The following is a 13,226-nucleotide window of genomic DNA, read 5'->3' as shown; positions in this document are numbered from 1 at the left end:
GGATTTTATATCACCCGCAACCGGCACTCAGAATGACTGCCAAGTTAGGGAAGATTGAATACTGAAACTACCTCGATCATGTAAACTGGAACAACCATCTCAGTAATGAGTACAACTACTAACAGATTGGATTAGTTTAGCAAAATCTATGCTATTTATCTTTGTGTAGCATAACATGTATCAATCAATCAATGTAACATGCCAAAACACAGCTATTAAAACAAACAATTCTGAAAATCCTCCTGAAATAGAGCATGCTAGGAAATATGATATATGGTTATAATGTATGTAGAACCCTTTTTGCCTTCCAAAGAATCATCAAAGAACCCTTTCTTCCAAAAACAGTTCTTAGGATATTAAAGATTCTAGGTAGAACCCATTGCCTTACAAAGAACCCTTGTCTTCCAAAAAAGGTTCTTCAGATCAAAACGGTTCTTGGTAGAACGCTATCCCTCCACAAAGAACCCTTTTGGAACCCTTTTTTCTAAAAGTGTATTTACCCCCACCAGCCCTCCGGTAATAGCCTCATACTGCTCATAAAGAAGTCATATGTCATTACCACTGTGCACTTTGCTCATATTCTCCCTCTATTCTCCCCCATGGCAGTACATCTATATAGCTTAGTTCCATTCAATGTTCCGTCCTGTGTGGCTTCTAGTCATAGTACGACTGTAAATTGTAATGGTGCGTAACAGGAGATTACAGGTTAATGTAATTTTTTTTTTTTTTTCAGAATGCAAACTCTCCAGGACTGGACCACCTGCCACAATTGTTGCCATAGATGAAGAGAGCCCAAATGGTATGTATTCTTTACATGCAGCATTGTTGAAACAATGCACCAATGTCAGAGGTGGCAGTTAACCTAATGGTTAAGAGCGTTTGGCCAGTAACCAAAAGGTTGCTGGTTCGAATCCCTGCGCCGATGAAGTGACAAATCTGCCGATGTGCCCTTGAGCAATGCACTTAACCCTAATTGCTCCTGTTAGTCGCTCTGCCTAAGAGCGTCTTCTAAATTATTAAAATGTAACGGAAGCTGGGATCATAAATAATCACAAACCCTGGTTGAGTCGCAGGGAATGAAAAGGTCCTCACACCTCAAAGAGCATTGCCTTTTCCCATGTAATAAAACAGACAAATGGATAGTTCACAAAATTCTTGTTCTGGAGGTTTTTCACCATGTGTGTGTTTACCACTTAAACTCCGCATTCTCCACTTCCTAATTGTTTTCCTCAGTTGAGGGCTAAGCCATTACCAGTTTATGGGTGAATTTAAATGTGCCCACCAGGGAGGGAGGCACTAATGAGTGGAGCTGCTGTTTCTGTTCGTTGTTGTGGCCATATTTCTCTCCCTCTTAAAACCTCCCTTGATGGTTACACGCTGGGCCGGTCCCTGGCAGCCACATCACAGATGGTGTTCAGCATGCTGCACAGCCAGGGGCCCCTCGCTGTAATAGATCTCTCTGTTCTCCCTCCTTCTTCCCCTCTTTCCCTTCTTTCTCCAGACTCACTATTCGGTGTGGTGGCCCGGGCTGGGCTTCGTTGTTACCTGTAATTCCGTTTGAACATTACTGATGCATTTTGACAGGTATAAGCGGAAGTCAGTGGCTGGCTGTTGTTTCAGCTACCAACTGCCTAATGAGCATCAAGGCTTTTCCACACTGCTGCTTCTTGGCAATGGACATCAGCAGTAGAGTTGGGCGGTATCCAGATTTTCGTACCATCATACCGTTTCTATACGATACCAGGGTATACGGTATTACCAGAAGTGCAAACAAGGGGCGCTATTTCAACACACAAAATAATTTAGGCAACAGGGATCTTGATCCAGAAGGGGATTGAATGTCTCTGCTGTAACCAAGAAGCTTGATCTTGACATCTAGCCAAGTTAGCAAATCAAATGCATAGCTGGAGCTCTGAGATGCATATCATTTATTACACATTTTCATTTTTTTATAGTTATACTTAACTTAAGCAGCTCAACAACAAAAAAAACTATTTTTAACCTGTTAGTGATTCCTTCCCGCGCCAATCCCGTTAGCGGGATAGATTTGACAACATCCAGTGAGATTGCAGAGCGCCAAATTCAAACTACAGAAATATCAATTTTCAAGATAACCGAAAATATAAGTGTAGTACATCAAAATAAAGGTTAACTTCTTGTTAATCCAGCCGCAGTGTCAGATTTCAAAAAGGCTTTACAGCGAAAGCAAACCATGAGATTATCTGAGGACAGCGCCCCGCATTCAAACAAATGAAAATAATTTTCAACCAGGCAGGTGGCGACAGAAAAGTCAGATATAATAAATGCCTTACCTTTGAAGATCTTCTTCTGTTGGCACTCCAAAATGTCCCAGAAACATCACAAATGGTCCTTTTTGTTTGATAATGTCCTTCTTTATATCCCCAAAATGTCCATTTATTTGGCGCGTTTGATTCAGAAATACACCGGTTCTAACTCGCCCAACATGACTACAACATTTCTAATAAGTTACCTGTAAACTTGGTCCAAACATTTCAAACAACGTTTCCTAATCCAACCTAAGGTATCCTAAAACGTAAATAATCGTATATACTGTATTCAATACCGGATAAAAACAACGTGAAGCGCATTCCAGTTCACGCACACCAAACAGTAGAATCCATCTGTGACACTCACAAAGAACAGCCGTACTTCTTCATTTCTCAAAAGAAAAACATCAACCAATTTCTAAAGACTGTTGACATCTAGTGGAAGCCATAGGAACTGCAACTGGTTCCTATTAAATAGGGCTTTCAATAGAAAACCAATGGGAAATACTATGACCTCAAACAAATTTCCCCCTGGATGGTTTGTCCTTGGGGTTTCGCCTGCCAAATCAGTTATGTTATACTCACAGACATTATTTTAGCAGTTTTAGAAACTTTAGAGTGTTTTCTATCCAATTATATGCATATCCTAGCTTCTGGGCCTGAGTAACAGGCAGTTTACTTTGGGCATGCTGTTCATCCAGACGTGAAAATACTGGCCCCTATCCCTAAGAAGTTTTAAACTGTATTAATCATACCGTTAGTATTCAGAAATACCCCAGTATCATCAGACAGCTCCCCTCACCTTGTCACCAGGACTGTCTACAGCTCCCCAAGGTGGTGGTGCTGGTTAGAGTCGGGGGTTGGAACCCCCAAAAAATTCCAACCGTTCTCGGGAAACGTTCAATTGGGCAGAAACTGAATACCTCAATGCCTGTCTGCCAGCTTGATATAGAAGCCACGGCCACGTGACTCACTGTCTGTTAAAGCAATCCATTTCCTCATGAAGCTGGTTGAGAGAATGCCAAGAGTGTGCAAAGCTGTCATCAATGCAAAAGTTGGCTACTTTGAAGAATCTAAAATATATTTGATTTGTTTAACAATTTTTTGGTTACTACATGATTCCTTGTGTGTTATTTCATAGTTTTGATGATGTCACTATTATTCTACAATGTTGAAAACAGTCATAATAAAGCAAAACCCTTGAATGAGTAGGTGTGTCCAAACTTTTGACTGGTACTGTATATAATCTAAACATCCTCTCACTGTCAACTGTATTTATTTTCAGCAAACTTAACATGTGTAAATATTTGTATGAACATAAGATTCAACAACTGATACATAAACTGAACAAGTTCCACAGACTGTTACGTCCTGACCTTAGTTCCTTTTTTATGTCTCTATTTTAGTTTGGTCAAGGCGTGAGTTGGGGTGGGTATTCTATGTTTTGTATTTCTGGTTTTGGCCGGGTATGGTTCCCAATCAGAGGCAGCTGTCAATCGTTGTCTCTGATTGAGAACCATACTTAGGCAGCCTGTTTTCCCACTGGGTGGTGGTAGTTGTTTTCTGTTTTGTGTTGCTGCACCTTACAGGACTGTTTCGTTTTCGTTTCACTCTATTTGTTATTTTGTTTAGTGTTTCTGTTCTAATAAATATAACATGAACACTTACCACCCTGCGCATTGGTCCGATCCATCCTATTCCTCATCAGAAGAAGAAGACAATCGTTACACAGACGTGAACAGAAATGGAATAATGTGTCCCTGAACAAAGGGGGGTCAAAATCAAAAGTAACAGTCAGTGTCTGGTGTGGCCACCAGCTGCATTAAGTACTGCAGTGCATCTCCTCCTCATGGACTGCAACACATTTTCCAGTTCTTGCTGTGAGATGTTACCCCACTCTTCTACCAAGTCACCTGCAAGTTCCCGGACATTTCTGGGGGGAATGGCCCTAGTCCTCACCCTCCGATCCAACAGATGTGCTCAATGGGATTGAGATCCGGGCTCTTCACTGGCCATGGCAGAACACTGACATTCCTGTCTTGCAGGAAATCACGCACAGAACGAGCAGTATGGCTGGTGGCATTGTCATGCTGGTGGGTCATGTCAGGATGAGCCTGCAGGGAGGGTACCACATGAGGGAGGAGGATGTCTTTCCTGTAACGCACAGCATTGAGATCGCCTGCAATGACAAGCTCAGTCCGATGATGCTGTGACACACCCCCCCAGACCATGACGACCCTCCACCTCCAAATTGATCCCGCTCCAGAGTACAGGCCTCGGTGTAGCACTCATTCCTTTGACCATAAACTCAACCATCACCCCTGGTGAGACAAAACCGCGACTCGTCAGTGAAGAGCACTTTTTGCCAGTCCTGTCTGGTCCAATGACGGTGGCTTTGTGTCCATAGGCAACGTTGTTTCCGGTGATGTCTGGTGAGGACCTACTTTACAACAGGCCTACAAGCCCTCAGTCCAGCCTCTCTCAGCCTATTGCGGACAATCTGAGCACTGCTAGAGGGATTGTGCGTTCCTGGTGTAACTCGGGCAGTTGTTGCCATCCTGTACCTGTGCCGCAGGTGTGATGTTCGGATGTACCGATCCTGTGCTGTTACACGTGGTCTGCCACTGTGAGGACGATCAGCTGTCCGTCCTGTAGCGCTGTCTTAGGCGTCTCACAGTATGGACATTGCAATTTATTGACCTGGCCACATCTGCAGTCCTCATGCCTCCTTGCAGCCTGCCTAAGGTACGTTCACGCAGATGAGCAGGGACCCTGGGCATCTTTCTTTTGGTGTTTTTCAGAGTCAGTAGAAAGGCCTCTCTAGGGTCCTAAGTTTTCATAACTGTGACCTTAATTGCCTACCGTCTGTTAGCTTTTAGTGTCTTAACGACCGTTCCACAGGTGCATGTTCATTAATTGTTTATGGTTCATTGAACAAGCATGGGAAACAGTGTTTAAACCCTTTACAGTGAAGATCTGTGAAGTTATTTGGATTTTTACGAATTATCTTTGAAAGACAGGGTCCTGCAAAAGGGAAGTTTCTTTTTTTGCTGAGTTTATATATATAGAGAGAGAGATTTATTTATTTATTTACACAATACCAGTTAAAAGTTTTAGAACACCTACTCATTCAATAGTTTTTCTTTATTTTTTACTATTTTCTACATTGTGAAGACATAACTATGAAATAACACATGGAATCATGTAGTTTACAAAAAAGTGTTAAACAAATCAAAATATATTTTCTATTTGAGATTCTTCAAATAGCCATCCTTTGCCTTGATGACTGCTTTGCACACTCTTGGCATTCTCTCAACCAGCTTCATCACCTGGAATGCATTTCAATTAACAGGTGTGCAGCCCAAATAAAGGCTTCATAGCGTTAAAGTAACAGACACATCTCAACATCAGCTGTTCAGAGGAGACTGCGTGAAACTGACCTTCGTGGTCGAATTTCTGCAAAGAAACCACTACTACCGCTCTAACCACTAGGCTACCTGCCGCCCCTTGTCTACATGAGATGGAAGGGAGTTCCATTCAATCATGGCTCTATATAATACTGTATGTTTCCTGTCAGAGCTATATGTAAGTTGATTACACAGACAATTTGGAATTTTCAGTACATTCTCACAAAAACAAGAATTGATGCAATCAATCTCTATTCTACTTTGAGCCAAGAGCGACTGACATGCCTACTGTTGACATTAGTCCTCTGTGTGCATTGATGGGCTAGATGTGCTGCTCTGTTCTGGGCCAGATGCAGCTTTTCTAGGTCCTTTTTTGCAGCACAAGATTAGATCAAACTAGAGCCTGCAAGACTTGTTGTTTTAAAAATGCTGAGTATCTCGTTACCACACACAGCCCTTCCATACCTCTGCTTTTAGTTTTAGATATATTCAGGACTAGTTCATTACTAGCCACCCATTCTAAAACTGACTGCAACTATTTGTTTAGGGTTGCTGTGATTTCACTTGCTGTGGTTGCTGATGGGTATAATGTTGAATCATCAGCGTACATAGACATACAGGCTTTGTTAAAGGCTAGTGGTAGATCATTAGTAAAAATAGAGAACAGTAAATGACCGAGACAGCTTCCTTGCGGAACACCACACTAATGTTTTATATTGGAGAAGCTTCCATGAAAGAGAACCCTCTGTGTTCTGTTGGATAGATTGCTCTCAACCCATGATTATGGTAGAGGATGTAAAGCCATTTCACATAGGTTTATCCAGTAACAGATTATGGTCAATAATATTTAATTCTGCGTTAAGTAAAACCATAACTCCCACAATCCTCTTTATTATAAATGTATTTTAGCCAATCATCAGTCATTTGTGTCAGTGCAGTACATGTTGAATGCCCTTCTCTATAAGCATGCTGAAAGTACATTGTTAATTTGTTCACATGGAACAGCACTGTATCAACAACAACAAAAATCCAAAAGTTTGCTGATTGGTTGGCTGTTCGAACCAGTAAAGGGCGCTTTACCATTCTTGGGTAGCGGAATTACTCTATTTTCCCTCCAGGTCTGAGGACAAACACTTTCTCCAGGCACAGATGAAAGATAACAGGAGTGGCAATATAGTCCGCTACCATCCTAAGTAGTTTTCCATCTGGTTTCACATTATGGATTGACAACAATAATTTTCTAATTTGACTTGCAGTATCAAAGCCAGGGCTAATTTGTATTCGTAGAGCATGAATTTCATTCCATTGTAAAGTATGCATTTAATCGAGCATAATTATTTTTGGGAGAGAGGTTTTGTGCAGGAGTCAGAATGTTTGCATTGAAAAGCTCTTTAGTTCAACTGTATATTTTCCAAGGTCAAAGGATTTAAGGGAATTTGTTCCTCGTGAAACAGTAATTTACCTGTGATTTTCACCCCATACTGCGTGAAAGCGCCTTTAACTCTTCACTTAATGGATGAACCATGCCTCAGCATAAGAAATCACATGTTATGTAGTTTAAGCCATGCCCTATCCGAAGCAATTGCTGTCGAAATATATTTTAGATTGGCACCAGGATATTTCTCATATAGTATGTTTGTAGTTGTTCACTGATCCACAGTCAATTTATTTATTCAATAACATTGATTTCATGGGCCCCCCTTTTGAATTTCAGAGAGTTTGCTTCCTTGTGCAGGCATAAAGAAACACGTCTAAGCTTTGGAAAAACAGTGACGGACCACAAACCAAGTGCTGTGTATCACACAGATTAACATAGCAATATTATCATTCTCCCCGAAGTTATATTCAATCATCCTTTTCCAGCTAGAGACCGAGAGGGAGTGTTGCCAAAATCACTGTTCTGTGAGATGAATTTGGAGAATAGACCTTTCTGCAGACACCGTAAAGATTTCACTCTAAAATGAAAGCAAATCAGGTCAGCTGTAAATTTGTGAACCCATTTCCTTAAAACTTTGGCTTGTCTCAGCAAATTCATGAGTTTTTTTCAGGTGTACTTCACTCCGTTCCGACAGCTGGAAAGTAATTTAATAGGAAATGAATAAAGTTATAGCCCTGACAACTTTTTATTATAAAGGGACAATTTTATGTATGATTGCCAAGTCATATAAACCTAAAGTGTCATTTGAAGATATAACCTTAGCAGACTTTGACAATTGTTCTCTATTTCTCTGCAAATTCAACTGGGATAAAAACAATAGACACTGTGACATGGGGTTCATTGCTAGATTAATTTTGCTCTCCTATGGTCTTTTAATGTCGAGGCACAGTGGCGAGTGTCAGGTGTGGATGATGGAATCTGAGGTGTGGGGCCAGTGAGTGTGATGGAGGTGCACCTGAGGGTCATGCAGTAGTGAGGTATTCCCTCCCTCCCTCCCTCACACACACACACACACACACACACACACACACACACACACACTATGGCCTATGAGGCAGGAGAGAGGTGGTTAGCAGATCAGCAACCCTGGGGTCATTTTCAAGGTCCCCTTCCTGAGTGTACACCCAATAGCACAGGAGACAAAGGTGACGAAGGGGGCGGGGTCAGGTAACGAGAGGGATAGGAATCAAGTGTGACATCACGAGGAAGGACAGGGGTCATTGATCTAATAGGACAGTATTGAGTGTGAAGGGGAGCTTCTGAGAGGGACAGAGTCAAAGGAGGCAGGGCATAGGTAGTCTGGTACCAGATCTCGATGCCATTTTTAAAACTCCATGCGATTACATACAGTACACCATGCTAAGGGATAGGTATCAGGCAGAAAAGATGACCAGGACTGGACTATTGAAATGGGGAAGGAGGAGATGGAATGGAGGACAACCAGTCCTGGTTAGCTTCTGAACGGGCCACTCTTTTCTCACCTCAAATTGTAATATTTTTTACACTTCCTTCTTCTCCTGGTTACTTCCTCACCTCTTAACTCCCCTCGTATTTTATTATCCCTATAATGTGGCAACTGTAACATTTTGGAAATATTTTGAAGTTGGTTATGCAATACCAGTTATGCCGTTCCAGTCGGATTCGAGCAATACATATCTTTACAGTAATACATAACATGAAACATTACCCTAAAACCCTTTTGTCCCGATCACCTGCCACTCAGGGAGGATAAGCATCTTTACCCAGGTCTGTACTGTTTATGAGAAGTGCTATCATTCAGTGATTGAGAACCTGTGTTGTTGCTGCCTGTGTCCCCTTTCTTCCCAGACTGCGTTGGGGTTTGCATTAGGACTCTCTGCCAGCCACTGCTCTATTTCATTCTGGAAAGGTAGACCGGCAGATCGGCATTGTGCTCACTGTTCTATGAGACCTAGCTAGAGCCTTGGACTATGTTTCTTGATTAGACCAAAGTAGTCCCAGGCTCGTGGAATGGTAGTGGTCAGGTCCTTTAAGGACTGTAGTACTAGTAGTTGCAGCAGAGGGTAAAATATTTAAAACTTTAGGCCAGTTTATGGGGACCATGTCCAATTGTCCTCAGGTTAGGGGTTTTGAAAGTGAAAAATGTCTTTAGGCTTCATGGTGATGGTAGAAAATATCACAAACTGACATTGCCCCCGGACACGGATCATTACCTCATACATGTACTCTAGCGTGTCTGGTCCCACATCCCACAAAGCACCATTTATTTCTAGAAGCAGATGGAGCCTTGGAGATGAAGACGATGTACAAGGCTGTACTGTGTCGGTCACCATTGGTCACGTTGACTCGCTCCCTCCCTAATGTTTTGTGAAGAGCTTATTTAATCAACCAGTACATCTTGCAGGAAATCTATCCCCCCCTCACCCCTGATACGCCCATTTTGATTTTACTCATGTAATATTAATCTTCAGACTCCTCCGGGCCAGAGTTGCTGACTTGTCAAGTAATGTCAGGGCGAAATAGACTATTTATTATCATTGTCAATGGCCAAAAACATATATTTCCTTGGATTCAATTGAAGGGAAAATATGTGAAGCAAAAGTTCTCCCTCTTTTAAATAAAACATTTTACCTGTATAAAGTATAACCTTGATTTATAATTGTCATACGGTATTAAGCCTATGTATAACACGGTTGATATCTCATCAATGATCCTCAGACGTCATACGCAACATAAAATACATTTACACGCTAAAAACAATGTATTTGTATGTATTTTGCTTTTGCCACGTGCATCAGACTGGGAATCTGCTGTACTGTGTTCTTCTTTTGAGAACTGTTCATCACCACGGTGTATGTAGAAACGAACAACGCGTGCACGTTTGTCTTCGCCTTGACGGTATCACAACAAATGCTGATGTGCGTCAAGAGGCAAAACAAGGTTTGTGATTTCGGTACGTCGGGGAGTGGGATAACCCTCACAGAAGGAAAAGAGATTACAGGTCATTGGATCAGGTTTGCCGAGTGAAATTGAAAGACTGTGTATGCTGTAGGGGCTTTTTTCATGGAGCTGTAGACGGGTTGGTTGTTTAGCAACAACGGGGCAAAACAGATGAGGTGGGCTTAGATTGTTGACAACTTGTAAGCTATACAAGACATGGTTTCAACAACATGATAAAACAAGCTGAGATGAGCCACTTGTGATTCCCCACATGGCAGTTTCTTGTCATTCTTGCCAGCAATCTGGCCAACCAGAATCATGACAACAGGCTGCCTTCTGCCCCATGGAGGCGTGCACATCGTTTTCGTGACGTTGTCATCTAACCCATCTATAGAGAGAGCAGCCGAGCAGATCAGACGTCTAGTACTTGATCAGTTATGACAGTTATGACAAACTAGTTGATCACTCCTATAGGCTTTTCTCTCAAACTGCAAGGCCTTCTATACTGTGTGTGACTAAAACCCCACTGACAATGATAGGCGAATGTAAATGCTTACATTCCATGCCATGGTCTCAGGTATTTATAAGAATAAAATAATATACCTTAGACAGGCACACTTTAGCTCAGATGTAAGGAATTTATTCAATAACCGTCAGGATTTTGTGGTCTCAGTTATTCCATATAAAAAGCTTGAGATTGACGTCGGGTGATGTGCAGTTATTTACATCCCCCAACAATATGCCCAATAGCAGTATGCCTACTAACAAAATATCCCTGCCAATGAGGGTACTCTACTCTGTCTGGGCAATTCCAAAAGAGATAATGGGCCAACATCAGTGTCTCTGCTGCCTGTCCTACTGTATATGCTTTCTCTGCATGGGGTGAATGGGAACATTGTGTTAATGTGTAAACAGCCAGCCTGACCCAGCAGCAACCTTCTCCCTGTGTCCTGGAGGCTGGAGCCCAGTATGATCAGACAGAGAGCCAAGCCAAGCTTCCCCCCCCAATCTACGTCACCAGTCACAGGTGCTCTGCCAGCTTGCAGGACCATGTCAGGCTGCCAAGATGCCATCCCATTTGCCAGCTGCTGAGGGACCCGCACGACTCCGCTCACTGCTAGTCAAATGTCAGCCTACAGCTGCCGGAGAACAGGGAGTGCAGTCTGTACCTGTACTGTAACTCAAACACCGTCGGCATCAGCCACTAATGTGTTCTTTAACCATCAGTGTAGAATAACAACCATCTGGCTGCTGTACACAAACATAGCAGGGAAGGAGGTACGATTAGAGAGTGATAAGGAAGACATGAATAATGTGTAGATGGTAAAACAAATGTGTAACGAATAGAAATGTTCCAGCACCGATAGCTGAACTTCCGGGAAAGCCGGACTTGATGAGGCGAGGATTCCAGTGGAGATTGACATTTTGTCCATTGGTGTGTCTGTCTGACACGTGCATCACAGTTGGGAAATTGCAGATACTTCTACTTATTCTGTCCAGCAAATGAACAAGTGAAACATATTGTCTGTCATCAAACATTTAAATGAACGCCATCACAAGGAAAAAGAGTCCCTTAGCACATTAGAGGAATGATGCAGCCTGTGAACCAAGTCTCACCCCAGTTTCTCATAGAAATTCGGGATGTTTACTTGTGCGAATTCCTTACACTCTCCTCATCTAGTAAATGTAAAAACAAAACCTATTAACCTTTTTCAGCTCAGCTTGTAATTCTCTTTCGTTTTTTCCCTGTAGATATTGGCTTAGTTACATGCATTGTTCCCACTTCCCATGGTCTTCACTGGTAAACAGTTACTATTGTATTGGTGGAGAAGTACATTGGACCTAGTTACCTCAACAGCAACATTCAGCACATCCCGCCAAAAACAAAAGAAAAGGGGTGGTGAGTTACACTTTAAGAGACAGTTGCAAACCTAAGGCTGTGTGTGTGTGTGTGTGTGTGTGTGGGGGTTTTGGTAGCATGCACACTAATGTAAATCCACTCTTGATTGTACGCCGTACACACACTCGTGCTTATTCAAATTCTACATAGCCAAGCATTCTAGTCTGTTGTCAGAAACATGCTTCAAACACGATAGTAAACTGCTTCAAGCACAAGTTGTGGCTTTCACATTCCCATATACTGTCAACATACAGCAACGGTAATCCTCAAATATGTGTTTGCATTAAACTGCGCCTCAGTGTAAAAATGGCAGGTTATTTATCAGTCCTTGTAGCCTGCTGTGCCTTGATAGGAAAACTTCTGACTCTATGACACTTAATGTAGAAAAAAACCCAGCTGTTTTTACTGTGCACTAAGAACAGTCAAACAGTCAAGGAGAGTCGTGAGGTTGGAGAGTCGCGTTCATCTGTACATTTCATCTGTCTTTCTTGCAAAGTTCTGCTAGCTAAGCAGAGCTACTCCAGGTCACTCAGCCAGCGCTGCTAGAGGCTGGAGCCAGCCTGAGGTTAACTACTCAAGTCAAAATGTATTTGTCAAATGCGGAGAATACAACAGGTGTAGACTTTACTATGAAATGCTTAATTACGAGCCCTTTCCCAACAATGCATAGTTAAAAGGTAAGAAAATGTGAGAATGAAAATAGAAAATAGTAACAGAATAAATGACAATAACAAAGCTATGTATACTGAACAAAAATATAAACACCATTTATTTGATTTTACTGAGTTACATTTAATATGAGTAAATCAATTAATTAGGCGTTAATCTATGGGTTTCACATGACTGGGAATACAGATATGCATTCAAATTGCCATTGATAAATGCAATTGTGTTCATTGTGCATAGCTTATGCCTAACCATACTGCCACCATGGGGCACTCTGTTCACAACGTTGACTTCGGCAACTGGCTCGCCCACACGACACCATACATGTACGTGGTCTGCGATTGTGAGGCCAGTTGGACGTACTGCCAAATCCTCTAAAACGACGTTGGGGGTGGCTTATGGTAGATAAATTAGCATGAAATACTCTAGCAACAGCTCTGATGGACATTCATGCAGTCAGCATGCCAATTCCACACACCCTCAAAACTTGAGACATCTTTGGCATTGTTTAGTGTGACAATACTGCACATTTTAGAGTGGCCTTTTCTTGTCCCCAGCACAAGGTGCACATGTGCAATGATTGTGCTGTTTAATCAGCTTCTTGATAT

The 13,226-nt window shown here is 42.1% G+C and overlaps 1 protein-coding gene across 1 annotated transcript in view; it reads left to right on the top strand.

Annotated features, from left to right (window-relative positions):
* LOC139376583 (protocadherin-15-like) overlaps positions 1–13,226 on the top strand; it is a 185,551-nt gene that overhangs the window by 14,044 nt on the left and 158,281 nt on the right. Inside the window, exon 4 of the mRNA XM_071119336.1 lies at positions 734–799. Within this exon, the coding sequence (XP_070975437.1) occupies positions 734–799 (66 nt within the window). The remainder of the gene's footprint in view (positions 1–733; positions 800–13,226) is intronic.

This window comes from Oncorhynchus clarkii, chromosome 20 (assembly GCF_045791955.1).
Source record: "Oncorhynchus clarkii lewisi isolate Uvic-CL-2024 chromosome 20, UVic_Ocla_1.0, whole genome shotgun sequence".
Classification (NCBI taxonomy): domain Eukaryota; kingdom Metazoa; phylum Chordata; class Actinopteri; order Salmoniformes; family Salmonidae; genus Oncorhynchus; species Oncorhynchus clarkii.
The sequence above is the reverse complement of the archived record's forward strand: the minus strand, read 5'-3'. Positions and strand labels throughout refer to the sequence as shown.